Here is a 14,913-nt window from a genome sequence, read left to right on the forward strand (position 1 = left end):
AGTGTGTTAAGTTGTACCCAGTGTAGTAAACTGGACTAGACCGAGCAGGACGAAACTTGGGTGTTGGGGGGAAAAAACACTTTAGGTAGGCTATTCATAGATAACTGACGGTTTCTTTTGACATTAGCACTTCGTCCATACACCGCTTAATGCCTCCTCTTGACGCCTGATTTCCACATACATGCAGTAGGTCTAAATACATAGGCTACGTTACATTAAGTATAGACTCATTGGTGGGAGGCATTCAGTAACTGTATGCAACTGGCACAGCAGCAGTGAAAACACCACAGGAATGTGCCCTTCATTCTGCAGACTTCTCTGAAGTAAATCAATGTCACGCCTCCCCCAATTTCTCATCCAATCAAACCCCATGTTGAATTTCAGTAGCGTGTTTTTTTATTCCTCACATTTAAGGATACACGTTTTAACTGTTACAAAAATCTATACATTCCTCAATAACCGGTGTTAATTTCAGTTAATTAGTCCCCATTGCCTGCGTTTATAGGCCATCTGAGTAAATCATTGATTATTTTTCTTCCTGGGAGGAAACTTTGGCCTTCCTTTTATAGGCAGACATATTTACAGTATATCGACATACAGAGAGGGTAAAGCTGAACGCATGGTTAGGCTATATCAATTCGTTTAATGAATCATGCTGAGCGTCTAAACGCTGAGTAACGATGTGCTTTAATATAATGCTCGGTGTGGTGTCACTCCACTAAAAATAACGCTAATCATTTTGACAGTAAGATGTGTAGCGCTACTACTCAGCACTACACACCCTCAATCATCCCAGACTGTCAAGCAACGTTGCTTCAAATCATCAATTGTTCCTACTTCACAGTTCCGGGGCTTGATCATAGTTACAAAGGCTCGAGCATTACATGATTAAATCAAGTCTAAAAACCGTAAAAATATGTTCATCTGGACATGGTGCTGCGACGATGTGCGACAGAGCAAGTAGATAAGAAACAATTGAACAGAGCAGTGTTTTATCTGCTTCGACCCAGAACATCTGATAGCACTTTGAGGACACCATTCCTTATGCTATTTTTGAGTCACATCGAAATTATGCATATTACGTTGGCCATCTTGAATCTGGTTATTCTCAAGAAAAATGGAAGAAATATCGCCTGGAAAATTAACAAGGCTATATAAACGCCAGAACTAGATAGGCTACAATGTTTCATTCCAATAAAATTAAACAAATCACCGTTGTCCCCAGTCGACTGAGAAAATACCGGTTGTTGTCGAAATGACGCTTGTGGAAAGAGTTTTATAGCCCATTTCTTGTTAAACGTATACCATATCGACACAGGAAAGTTCGTTACATTGAGACGGTATAAAATGTCGTTGCTTTATAGAGGCAACCAGGGCCGAAATTCAGTCCCCGAGCTCTCCCTGCCATTTTACCTTTCTCTGCTGTTTCTCCCAGGCCGGGTCCAGCAGCAGGTCCCGGTCCCAGTCATTTTCTTGTTCTCTTGGGTCCATGTAAACGGCTGGTCCTCCAGACGATGCTTGACTATTAGAAGCGTGATAATCTACCATAGTGTATGGTAGTCAAGCTATAGAAAGAGAAATAAAAGGGGATGTGACCCAGTTGCGGTAACTCTATTTGCTTTCAACGTTCGGTCAGGAATATCCGATCTATACACGGAAAATACCCGCTACAAGAACGCTTAATCTCCAACCGAGGAGGGAATGGTGTGGTCGCAAGCAAAGAGCTGCTCCTACAAAACTAGAGTAGGTTGCCAGGGCCAAATAGGTCATGAATATTAAGTATCTGCTTATTATTCAAGAGCTGACGGAAAACTGCCCCCAAAAGGCTGGAGAACACATAACTTAGTAGTAGACTATAGCCTACTAAAAGTATTGTTCTAAAAAGTATTATGCCTGATGTGTAACCTAATGCCTTTGTCAAGTAGCGCAAATCATTGCAGATGGAAGTCTGTACATGTTGCTATATAATTGCAACATTGTATCAAAATGTGGATGCAATTTATGCCAGCCCCTTGAAACGATACAATGGTGAAATAAAATAATGCACAAATGTATTTGCAGCCAATATAGACAGATTTACGAATTAAAACATTATTTGGAGGTCTATACTACAGTAGTTCTGATAACTACTACTTGTATAATATCCATAGAATATTAAAGTAACTGTCCAGCTAAAATTTCACTTTTAGAAGTTCATATTCTGTTAACTCATATCCAAATAATGTTGTTGACTCATCTTATACGTGGCCAAAGCATACATTTGAGAGAAAAAAAAATTAAAAACCCAACCTCAAACTTATATCTAAAAAAATGCCTGCTATTTCCTCATAGAGGATGATGTCCTGAGGAGGATACGCTGGCCAATCAGGGGTCTACTCACAGTCATATTTTTTAACAACCAGTATACACCCACACCATTATATTGTAGGGGTACGCCCACACCATTCCAACACAGAAAAGCTGCTTTTTAACATACTTTTAAAGAAATGTAAGGAAAACTATTTATCTCATATTGTAATTCATTTTAGGTCATATTTAATAGAAATCTGGACAGTTACTTTAAGCGCAAGCTACACACTACACAGGGCAGTCATATATTAGTCTAAGTATATGACTCTACACAGGGGCGCTTTCAGCAGCACATTTTGGAACGTTCGGATAGAAATATGCTATGTAGAACAAACATGCCTCTCTAAAATGAATTGCGGCAGCTTTATTAATGGAATTTCTATCTGCAACATTCTACAATGTTTCTTCTTCTTGCAAGACAAGAATCAGATGGAGCCTATAACAAGACCCACCCATTTTATATAATATTAATGAGGACATGCTACACCATGAATCATTTAGCCAGTGAGCCCATTGGAATTGTTACCCTACTCAGATTTTTGTTGTCCCCTCATGGAGAGCCTGTGCTACCTCACTGGTGCCCAAACTAATAGTCCTTCATGCAGGTGCATCGAAACCTAAACCGTATGAAATTCACTTCGTCCTATGCTTTTGTTTGAAAGCTTGTCGTGTGTAAAGCGGCTTATATTTACCATTCAAATTTCATAGGCTGGGTCTGGCTGACATGCCCAGACACTACATTAAGTAGGTCACGCTCTAACTGTGTGTCCATGCCAATTATCATCAGCGAGGCCCAACATACCATATAAATGATCGCAGGCCGCCATCGCTCCCTTTCATGTTTTGGGATGTTTTCATGACTGCCACATAGTGCCACATTCCTAATCGTTTTCTGAAATACAGAAATCCCATTGGCATTGGACTCCATCCCCATTACTATAAGGAATCATTGTGGTGTGTACAATGTCACGGTTAAATGATTACACATCAAAGCATCATATCAATTTTAGAATGAATTCTATCTCATTGTAATGACAGTTAGGCCTATATTTGGCACCTCTTTTTTTTAAATCCCCAAATTCAGCCTGTTGCGGGTGAAGCTAATACATGATGAAAAGTACAATTAATTCAAGGTGTGCATCTACAGCTGTTCTCCTTTGATATCAATGTTTGCTGATCCTAATTTCAGTTATTCAAGATTGTTTAATAAGTCTGGGGTGTGTGTGTTGGGAGAAGTACAAAATGAGCAGCTGTACTTCTTCAAGCTCAATTTTTTGCTTCTGAGTTATCTAACACAAGCGTAATAATGGCGCAACAGGAAATAGCTTGAACGTTTGCCACAGTCCCCCTGGGTCTGGGATGTGCTTTTTTGACTATACATACAGTAACAGTCAAAAGTTTGGACACACCTACTCATTCAATGGTTTTTCTTTATTTTTACTTTTTAATAGTGAAGACATCAAAACTATGAAATAACACATATCTAATCATATAGTAACCCAAAAAGTTTTCAACAAATCAAAATATATTTTATATTTGAGGTTCTTAAAAGTAGCCACCTTTTGCCTTGATGACAGCTTTGCACACTCTTGGCATTCTCTCAAGCTTCATGAGGTAGTCACCTGGAATCCATTTCAATTAACAGGTGTGCCTTGTTAAAAGTTCACTGCTGCAAAGAAACCACTACTAAAGGACACCAATAATAATAAGAGACTTACAAGAAACACAAGCAATGGACATTAGACCGGTGGAAATCTGTCCTTTGGTCTGATGAGTCCAAATTTGAGATTTTTGGTTCGAACTTCTTTGTGAGACGCAGAGTAGTTGAACGGATGACCTCCGCATGTGTGGTTCCTACCGTGAAGCATGGAGGAGGAGGTGTGATGGTGTGGGGTTGCTTTGCTGGTGACTCTGTCAGTGATTCATTTAGAATTCAAGGCACACTTAACCAGCATGGCTACCACAGCTTTCTCCAGTGATACACCATCCCATCTGGTTTGCACTTTATTATAATTTGTTTTTCAACAGGACAATGAACCAAAACACACCTCCAGGTTGTGTATTTAAAAATATATATATTTATTTAACTTGGCAAGTCGGTTAAGAACAAATTCTTATTTACAATGGCGGCCTACACCGGCCAAACCCGGACGACGCTGGGCCAATTGTGCACCGCCCTATGGGACTCCCAATCACGACCAGTCAAGATACAGCCTGCAATCGAACCAGAGTGTCTGTAGTGATGCCTCTAGCACTGAAATGCAGTGCCTTAGACCGCTGCGCCACTCGGGAGCCCAAATAGTGTAAGGGCTATTTGACCAAGAACGAGATTGATGGAGTGCTGCATCAGATGACATGGCCTCCACAATCACCCGACCTCAACCCAATTGAGATGGTTTGGGATGAGTTGGACTGCAGAGTGAAGGAAAAGCAGCCAACAAGTGCTCAGCATATGTGGGAAGTCCTTCAAGAATGTTGGAAAAGCATTCCTCATGAAGCTGGTTGAGAGAATGCCAAGTGTCATCAAGGCAAAGGGTGGCTACTTTGAAGAATATCAAATAAAACACTTTTTTGGTTACTACATAATTCCATGTGTGTTATTTCATAGTTCTGATGTCATCACTATTATTCTACAATGTAGAAAATAGTAAAAAGAAAGAAAAACCACGGAATGAGTAGGTGTGTCCAAACTTTTGACTGGTACTGTATATCAAGACCGTCCATAGAGTGTGATGCTTTGAAGCGGATATTTACACATACCAAAAGTCAAGGTCTCTCTGCAGAATATACATTTCTCAAAACATTCCCAGTGTCAAAGTCCTCTTCTCTACACTTATTCAGTCTGCTGAAAAGGAGGCAACAGAACGTTAAACAAAATGACAGCATGCACTTAGTTGCTATGATGACATAGCATTGTTATGGAATGACTCTAATCTGATGTTCGGAACAAATAACTGGAAGTCTTTATTGCAAAGTAAATCTACTGTAACTTTTCATTTAAAACAATATTGCAACAAAAACCAGTCGAACAGGCAGAGGAGGGGCTGAAATTCAGTGAGATTGGAACAGTTGCACATCGGGTCAGTTGTACTGTACATCGTCATGTGGAGCCATCGTCAGTTGTACATCGTCATGTGGAGCCACTACAACCAGAAAAAGGGTGAGACACAACAAATCAATATTTATTTAAATGGCTGTCCAGGCCAAAGTGGATATGTGCAGAGGTGGAAAAAAGTACCAAATTGTCATACTTGAGTAAAAGTATAGATACCTTAATAGAAAGTTACTCAAGTAAAAGTGAAAGTCAGCCAGTAAAATACTACTTGAGTAAAAGTCTAAAAGTATTTGGTTTTAAATATACTTAAGTATAAAAAGTACATGTAATTGCTAAAATATACTTAAGTATAAAATTCCTTATACTTAAAATGTATGGACAGCCAGGGGCACAGTCCCACACTCAGACATTATTTACAAAAGATGAATGTGTTTAGTGAGTTCACCAGGTCAGGGGCAGTAGGGATGACCACGTGTTCTCTTGATATGTGCTTGAATTTGTCCATTTTCCTGTCCTGCCAAGCATTCAAAATTTAAGTATCACTTTTGGTTGTCAGGGAAAATGTATGAAGAAAATATAAATAGTAAATAGCCGAAAATATAAATAGTAAAGTAAAGCGCAGATACCCCCCAAAACGACTTAAGTAGTCCTTTAAAGTATTTTTACTCATGTACTTTACACCACTGGATATGTGTGATCATATGCAAAAGCAGTTTTTTCATTCATTTTAAGTCTGCCGCATTCTGCATGTTTACTAGTCTGTGAGAAAAAGAGTAGGTTTGGATCATCTGTCCTGTATGCTCTTACCTGTCTGTAGCTGACTGATATGGTCCCCATTCCCACAATGTCATACATAGTCTTGAAATGTATCTGTGAAGGGACAAAACATGATGAATTAGACCAATTAGCCCCCCCCCACACACACACACACATTTTGCTCTTGCATGGTAATTATAAAAATAAAATAAAAATCCAGGTGCACCCCAAAAGTAACATCTCAACCTCTCTTCTATTTCTCTTCACTCATTTTAAATCCCACATCAATTAGTCTTCCTAAATTCTTATTTTCAGCCCTTGTTGGACCACACCCTTCTCTACACCTCTGCCCTCACTTACGGATCATGTTGTCCAGTTCCATCAGCAGGAAAAGGAAACCGGGGTAACTGATTGTCATGTCTGGCCTGCGCTACACGGAGCCAATCAGCTGCAGGACGAAGTCATCCACCGCCATGCCTAGACCAGACCAGGCGAACACAGATCAATTCATGTTCAACCACATCCCCTGCTGTTTCAGCAGTGTAAATGCTGTTGGCATACTGTTCATTTGGACCAATAGGGACTGAACATGAAGAGTGGTGTTTTGGTGCCCCCTAAAAGGCACCAATGGAAGCTTGTCATATCATAAGTGTGTCCTACCTGCAGCTTTCAATGCAGGTGAGACTTCAGGGTACTCCAGCAACTGGGGTTTGTTATTGTCAAACGTCATGAATATATCCTTTTGTTAAGTGGAAGATCAAGACCAGCATGACTGAATAATCTTTTCAGACAAATATAATTCAATCACTTCACATGCATCGCAACAGGTCGTGTGATTGAATTAGCTCAGTGACACATGATTGAATCAGAAGTCACAAGTCACTATAATATTTCCTTTAACCAATCCAAATTAAGACTTCCAAGACACAAAGCCTGCTTTAGCCAATCAAACTGCTGTCCAATCCTTTCATCATTTTGAAAGAACAGAATGATTGAAACTGTAAACCTTCCACTGACAGACGGTTTAGTATGGTTTAGACCTTATTGTCCATTTACATTTCCTGATCTTGTCCCAGAGTGCCTGGAACCCCTGCCAGTCTAGCTGAGCTAACCCCCGACTCTGGGTTGACACTGCAGTCAAGAAAATGGTCCAGCAAAAAATTAAGGTCTTGGTAGATTAGCAGACCAAGTGAGGTCATGGTGGACAAGCTACCCTACCTTTGTATGTCTATGTACATACATGGCATGTGTGTAACGTTACATATTACATAGCCCTTTTTTTTGGGGGGGGGGGGGGGGGGTCTTCAAACAATCGGCCAAGCCGAGGCTCGGACCCTATCGCCAGGGGGCACATATGAGCTTTGACTGCTACACCAGAATCTGGCATACATTTAACCTATATTAACATGGTTATTGATCTATATCAACTACTAACCATGCAGCCATGCTGAGACATGATGCACACTGGTTCAGCCATACATGTATTTCTTTCCCCAAGCGAAAGGATACATCCATGAGGACCACAAAGCTCTTGCAGTGCTCCAGGACTAGCTTATTTTGCTCCCCTCCCGCACTGCAGCCCACAGTCCAGGAAGAGAGCAGGAAGCCACACAGACAAAACATCAGTTAGGAAAAGTTAAAACGTCCTCCTGCGGTGACATCACTACTTCCTGAATGTTCCCACAGTGGTTATGGCTTATGGAAGACTACTAAATCAGTAGAGGGATTCGTACAGTTTTCCAGAATTTCCCAGATGCATATGGACGAGGCAATGTTGTAAAGGGGAGGTGTGTACACAAAAGGTGTGTCTTTGCTCCCATTTTTGAGGGAAGATAGTTGTCCATGTTTGGAGCCAAACCCTTACCTCCGCATTTTATGGCCTCTGTTAGCGGGTTGAGAAGCTCCAAAGGTCGACACTCCCCTTCCGTTGGGAGGTTAGAAAAAAGTTTGGAGAGTAAATATTGCATATCTCAGGCTAGAATAGAAGAGTTTACATGAAACCTACTACATGGAGGTGGTGTTCTCACCTTGTTGCAGTGCTTCTTAAAGAGCTGGCGTGTGGCTTCAGGAGAGGGCAGAGCCGAGAGGCGTGGAAAAGAGGTCAGCAACAGGGAGATCCACAGTGAAACACACAGGACCATTTAGTCACATCACAAAAACTCAACAGGGGGTGATGGATTGTGGATACTTTGGACTTCAATAGCATGCCATGACTTCTACCTGTGGGGCTTCTATCAGTGCTGGGCTTCTCCTAATATTGAGTTACACACCCCCTATTACCCTCAAAACAGCTTTATTTCGTCGGGGCATGGACTCTACAAGGTGTCGAAAGCGTTCCACAAGGATGCTGGCCCATGTTGACTTTAATGCTTCTCACAGTTGTCATGTTGGCTTGATGTCCTTTAGGTGGTGGACCATTCTTGATACACACGGGAAACTGTTGAGTGTGAAAAACCTAGCAGTGAAGCAGTTCTTGACACACAAACCGGTGGCACTTCAATATTTTGTCTTGCCCTTTCACCCCCTGAATGACACACTTTCTCAATTGTCCCAAGGCTTAAAAATCCTTCTTTAAACTGTCTCCCCCACTTCGTCTACACTGATTGAAGTGGATTTAACAAGTGACATCAATAAGGGATCATAGCTTTCACCTTGATTCACCGGGTCAGTCTATGTCATGGAAAGTGCGGGTGTTTTGTAAACTCAGTGTAATTTAGAGATCCTTTTCTTGACTGTGTGCCCTGATACTTTAACATATATCATAGGTAACTCTTCCTCCAACCTCCAGTCATGGACTGGACCAGTCACTTTCCTGTCAACACCCACAGAATTAACTCTCCCTGCTGATTGGTCTCCGGGGTGGAGGGGATGATGACATAATGGCCGGGCGCCAGGCGACCGTGAATCACCACCTCCGGGTGCTGATGAGTGGGCGGAGCAAGCTCAGGTCCAGAGAGGACAGGTAAGCACACTCTGAGCATGCCTGGGAAGAGAGGGTTAAATACCGTAGGGTGTGCACACATTTCCACACTGAGAAATATGCTGCCACACTCAAATTTTCCCTCACTTGTTCCTCTCTTCTTTTCTCTCTCACGTTTACTGTGGCTCATTTAAATCTACTCTGGTTGTATTTCCTGTTGGGTGTGTTTGTGTATGTGTGCATACGTTCCTGTGCAGGTGTACCTTGTAGATATCCAGGCCGATGCCCAGGTGGACTCCTCTAAGTCTCTGGTGCTTCTGCATGAGGGCCACCAGGAAGGAACAGGTCAGCTCAAGGTCACTGGGGTCATTGTCCTCCTCCAGCAGGGTCAAGTGGAACTGAGAGTTCTGTCAGAACCAGCCTGAACACATACATATCCAGTACATAAAGATATGTAGTACATTAACTATTTATGTACAATAAGGCAGACACATGGATATCAATCTATTCTTCTCAGATTATGTATGACCAAATTCATTTTTATGTCATAGTTGTGTGTGTGGGTCAGTAGGATTGTGCCTTTTCTTACCCCCTCTGGGAGAACGCCTGGCGGAGATGTGTGGTACCCAGTTCTCCCCCTCTCTCTTTCTCCCCCCTTCTCTCCCTCTCTCTCCCTCAGGATGGTGGTGTCAGACTTCCGTCAGAACTTTGTGCAGTTCCATGGTCTCTGTGTGGCGCCTGGCTCGCTCAAGGCCTCCTCACTCAGGTGAACCACCTCCACCGCGTCAAAGTTCTGACGGAGGTCTGACACCGCCGTCCTGAGGGAGGGAGAGGGAGAGAAGGGGGGAGATGGAGAAAGAGAGAGGGGGTGAGACAGACAGAGAGTAAAGGGAGAGAGAGGTTATTAATATATGAGAACAGGTGAAGTATGGAGGCACAAAGTGAGAGTCTATGAAGGTCCACTTACCGGAATACCCCGTCCTCCTTCTGAACCCTGTCCAGATGCTTCTGTTCCTCCTCACGGACATGACTCCACTCAGGCCTCTGGACAGACAAACACTGTGAGGAAACTGCCCCAAGCACGCACACACACGCATGCCACACACGCATGCCACACACACAAACACACACACACACACACACACACACACACACACACACACACACACACACACACACACACACACACACACACACACACACACACACACACACACACACACACACAGTGGTAATGACATGATTAATGGGTTAATAGCTAGCTAACCCATTCATGTCACTCCAGGGTCCCTCCCACTCTGTCTTGCCACAGGGGTTGTGAACATGGACCAGCTCCACAGCCTCAAATGTAGTCTTCACCTGAGGGAGTGGAGGAGTGGGGGAGACAGAGAGTCACCCAACCTGAAAACCTATTTGACTACTAAACACAGGAAACCCAATACCACTGTATGTGTGCAGGTTTTGGCTGGCGGCATTTGGATACTATTGGCCTTGGTGTGCAGTCATGAATCTGAGAGTGAATTTGACAACAGTGCTTAGCATCCAGCAGAGGGGGGTAATCTTACTTTTTCAATCCCGGTTACATAGTAGGCATGACTGGACAGGATTCCAAACTAATTTCTCTGCTCAAGGTGGCCCCGTGGGAAAAATCAACCCACGCACACACAACACATGTCAACCTTCACTTTATCCCACTCGCCGTATTGCCAGAACTATAGACAGGTAGACACACACAGGTTTTTATTTGAATCTCAGAGATGGGCATCAACAGACTCCAACTAAATAGTTATTTGCCCATATCTCCTATATACAGGAGTGCAAATTCAACAACCCTTGACAGATAATGACAGCCTAATTAGGTGTGCTTAATGTCCTGAGGCTGACCTGGAAGTAAAAGCTGTCATTGTAACTTTCCTGGAAGCTCTGTCCCATGGGCACCACCCTCTCTAACAGCTGGCGATGCAGGGAGAGGGATGCCACCGCAGACAGGAACCAGCAGTCATCCAATCAACAGAGAGCAGGGGAGGACAGAGGGACAGGTAAAGGTAAAGGTATATTATATCACATTCACTTCACTGGGTAAGTAGTTTGATGATGGCCACCTGGCGTTTACTGTACAGTATGTCAGACATTCAATTCATTAATGATGTCAAAGCAATTCCGTACTCTTGGGTAGAACTTCGATATCAATGGGCGAAAACTTTGGGTAATAAAGAAACAGATCAACCGCATCCCAGCTTATTGTGGTACTGCAATGGCTGGAAACGAGACTAAGGGCTCTGTTCAATCAGTAAAGCTGAAGCGTTACATGTTCCACAATAGAAATGAAGGTCATTTCCGATTGAGCAGACATATGCAGTTTTTACGGTGAATGCAGCCTCCAGTAAAGTGGGAACATTGCCTTTAAATTCCAATCACGCTGTAAAGCTGAACCTCTGCAACGCGGATTGAATAGGGCCCTAATATGTAAGGAGGCAGGTGGAAAGACACTGCGTCGGGCAACATACATATGGCATGATCCACTTACTCAGAACTCCCTGACACACGTCCATATGTGGTGCTCCATCCACTATGAACTGTGCTGAAGGGCAGATATCCTGGCAGAGGGGAGAGAAAGCAAGACACAACATGCCTCTTAACAAACTTTTAGCTGAGTGTCCCCTTTACCGGGTAAGATGAAGTGGATAACAATGTACCTGGGACATAAATCTACTCTGTTTACATAATCTGAAGTAGTGTAGAGACTTTAACCCACTGGTCCTCACTCACAACTGTTGCTTTTATGATTTATGATTGACTGAACACTACTAGGCCTTCAACAAATAAATAAACTAAAAAAGGTGCCTAGATCTATGGTGACAGGCGTTTTTGACCCAAGACTCCATCTTCAATGGAGAGTAACAAAGTGAATACAACATGTATACAGAAGGTAAGGAGACCTTTCTGTCTTCATGACAAAACACAGCCTAACAGACTTGACTCTGTCCAGTCCAGGGATTGGATGTTCATAATGTATGGAAACATTGTCAAGGGTGTTTGTTTTAGCATTTAGCCATGACAGCTTGACAATTGGCTAAGCCTTCTAAAGATAAAAATCACTATGACCTAGTCCTGGCCTAACACAGCAGTATTCAATCCAGGGCCTGTATTCATAAAGTGTTGTGTTATGGCAGGGGTATTCAATTCTTACCCTACGAGGTCTGGAGCCTGCTGGTTTTCTGTTCTATCTGATAATTCATAGCACCCACCTATGATCGTCATTGTAAAGGGTTTAAACACTGTTTCCCATGCTTGTTCAATGAACCATAAACAATTAATTAACACGCACCTGTGGAACGGTTGTTAAGACACTAACAGCTTACAGACGGTAGGCAATTAAGGTCACAGTTATGAAAACTTAGGACACTAAAGAGGCCTTTCTACTGACTGAAAAACACCAAAAGAAAGATGCCCAGGGTCCCAGCTCATCTGCGTGAACGTGCCTTAGGCATGCTGCAAGGAGACATGAGGACTGCAGATGTGGCCAGGGCAATAAATTGCAATGTCTGTACTGTGAGACGCCTAAAACAGCGCTACAGGGAGACAGGACGGACAGCTGATCGTCCTAGCAGTGGCAGACCACGTGTAACAACACATGCACAGGATCGATACATCCGAACATCCCACCTGCGGGACAGATACAGGATGGCAATAGGCTGAGAGAGGCTGGACTGAGGGCTTGTAGGCCTGTTGTAAGGCAGGTCCTCACCAGACATCACCGGCAACAACGTCGCCTATTGGCACAAACCCACTATTGCTGGACCAGACAGGACTGGCAAAAAGTGCTCTTCACTGACGAGTCGCGGTTTTGTCTCACCAGGGGTGATGGTCAGATTCGCATTAATCGTTGAAGGAATGAGCGTTACACCAAGGCCTGTACTCTGGAGCGAGATTGATTTGGAGGTGGAGGATCCGTCATGGTCTGAGGCGGTGTGTCACAGCATCATCGGACTGAGCTTGTTGTCATTGCAGGCAATCTCAACGCTGTGCGTTACAGGGAAGACATCCGCCTCCCTCATGTGGTACCCTTCCTGCAGGCTCATCCTGACATGACCCTCCAGCATGACAATGCCACCAGCCATACTGCTCGTTCTCTGCGTGATTTCCTGCAAGACAGGAATGTCAATGTTCTGCCATGGCCAGCGAAGAGCCCGGATCTCAATCCCATTGAGCACGTCTGGGACCTGTTGGATCGGAGGGTGAGTGGTAGGGCCATTCCCCCCAGAAATGTCCGGGAACTTGCAGGTGCCTTGGTGGAAGAGTGGGGTAACATCTCACAGCAAGAACTGGTAAATCTTGTGCAGTCCATGAGGAGATGCACTGCAGTACTTAATGCAGCTGGTGGCCACACCAGATACTGTTACTTTTTCCCCCCTTTGTTCAGGGACACATTATTCAATTTCTGTTAGTCACGCGTCTGTGGAACTTGTTCAGTTTATGTCTCAGTTGTTGAATCTTATGTTCATACAAATATTTACACGTTAAGTTTGCTGAAATAAAGCGCAGTTGACAGTTAGGACGTTTATTTTTTTGCTGAGTTTATATGCATCTGTGCGTGTATTGTTATGGCTGTTGTCAGTACATGCATGATTCTTAGCACGTCTATAGGACCTTGAAGATAAGTACAGTATATGACACCCTCAAAACAACTATCCAGGAGAGACATCCGTCTACCCGTTGTCAATGCAAAAATATATCACTGTGTTTTGTGATTATAAATAACATGGTATATCCGATGGTTTGATTCATACTTTGTAAGAGATAGGGTTCCATTAAAATTGAGTATTTTCATTAATGAATTGGTATCTTTTTTTCTGCTTTTTTTTATTATAACAATGTCATAGTGAGCTACCTTTGGGCGTCTCCATTCCATCGCGGGTTGAAGAAACACATCTCCCATTAGAAAGTCGTGGTCCACGAACAAACCATCATCCATTGAAATACCGCCGTTAAGGTTGATGAAGAACTGGAGAAGGCTTGTCAGCGAGAAGTGGCGATTGCCACCGTTTGGAGGTAAATGAGCTTCCGGGATCTTCCGTTGTTGCCTCTGCTGAACCTATTTCTGCGACCGGAGTCTCCTTGTCATTACTATCGCAATTGTTTCTGTATGTCCTTACAAAACTAATCGGCTGTTTGTTGTCGAGTTAAAATAGTGTGCAACAGAACCCTACAACTTTATTAAAGCAATTGCTTTATCCACTTTTCCAGGAGTTACCGTACCAACTTTTCTACCCATGAACCGATTGACCTTGTCAAATGGCCATTGGCCACACTCTCAATACTGCTGTCGCTCACCTGTGCAGCTTCTGATAGTTGAGTCGCTTACGTGCGCACTTTGCAGTCCCATGATTCTTAAGTCATTGCATGATGCACCCAAGTCATATACACTAAACAAAAATATAAATGCAACATGTAAAGTGTTGTACCCATGTTTCACGAGCTGAAATAAAAGATCCCAGGAATGTTCCATATGCACAAAAGGCTTATTTCTCTAAAATGATGTGCACACGTTAATTTACATTCCTATTAGTGCACATTTCTCCTTTGCCAAGATTATCGATCCACCTGACAGTTGTGGCATATCAAGAAGCTGATTAAACAGCATGATCATTACACAGGTGCACCTTGTGCTGGGGACAATAAAAGGCCACCCTTTCAAAACACAATGCCACAGATGTCTCAAGTTGAGGGTGCGTGCAATTTGCATGCTGACTGCAGGAAAGCCACCAGAGGTGTTGGCAGAGAATTGAATGTTCATTTTTCTACCATAAGCCGCCTCCCTAAGTCCTTTTAG

The 14,913-nt window shown here is 43.1% G+C and overlaps 2 protein-coding genes across 13 annotated transcripts in view; both read right to left on the reverse strand.

Annotated features, from left to right (window-relative positions):
- LOC115163178 (alpha-actinin-4) overlaps nucleotides 1-1,740 on the reverse strand; it is a 45,924-nt gene extending 44,184 nt beyond the window's left edge. For 3 of the 5 annotated variants that reach the window (XM_029714845.1, XM_029714844.1, XM_029714849.1), the window contains exon 1: nucleotides 1,414-1,739. In XM_029714845.1, coding sequence (XP_029570705.1) covers nucleotides 1,414-1,548 — 135 coding nt within the window. In that variant the 5' untranslated portion in view covers nucleotides 1,549-1,739. Of the gene's footprint in view, nucleotides 1-1,413 lie in introns of all 5 variants that reach the window. The other 2 variants (XM_029714848.1, XM_029714846.1) reach the window with 1 other exon arrangement.
- Nucleotides 1,741-5,289: 3,549 nt separating this feature from the next.
- Nucleotides 5,290-14,663, reverse strand: LOC115163180 (uncharacterized). 8 transcript variants are annotated; one of them, XR_003869695.1, is made up of 8 exons: nucleotides 9,670-9,780; nucleotides 9,344-9,501; nucleotides 8,188-8,222; nucleotides 8,025-8,081; nucleotides 6,521-6,637; nucleotides 6,212-6,274; nucleotides 5,850-5,918; nucleotides 5,290-5,492 (listed from the first exon to the last, which is right to left on the reverse strand). XR_003869695.1 is itself a non-coding variant. In XM_029714852.1 (7 exons), the coding sequence occupies exons 2-7, from the start codon at nucleotides 9,401-9,403 to the stop codon at nucleotides 5,480-5,482; spliced, it is 297 nt and encodes a 98-aa protein (XP_029570712.1). In that variant the 5' UTR covers nucleotides 9,404-9,501; nucleotides 9,670-9,780; the 3' UTR covers nucleotides 5,290-5,479. The 8 variants fall into 8 exon arrangements, 3 of the variants coding, with proteins under 3 accessions (XP_029570712.1, XP_029570713.1, XP_029570711.1); XR_003869698.1 differs by lacking the exon at nucleotides 5,850-5,918; XM_029714852.1 differs by lacking the exon at nucleotides 6,521-6,637.
- Nucleotides 14,664-14,913: the final 250 nt, after the last annotated feature.

Source organism: Salmo trutta, chromosome 26 (genome assembly GCF_901001165.1).
Source record: "Salmo trutta chromosome 26, fSalTru1.1, whole genome shotgun sequence".
Classification (NCBI taxonomy): Eukaryota; Metazoa; Chordata; class Actinopteri; order Salmoniformes; family Salmonidae; genus Salmo; species Salmo trutta.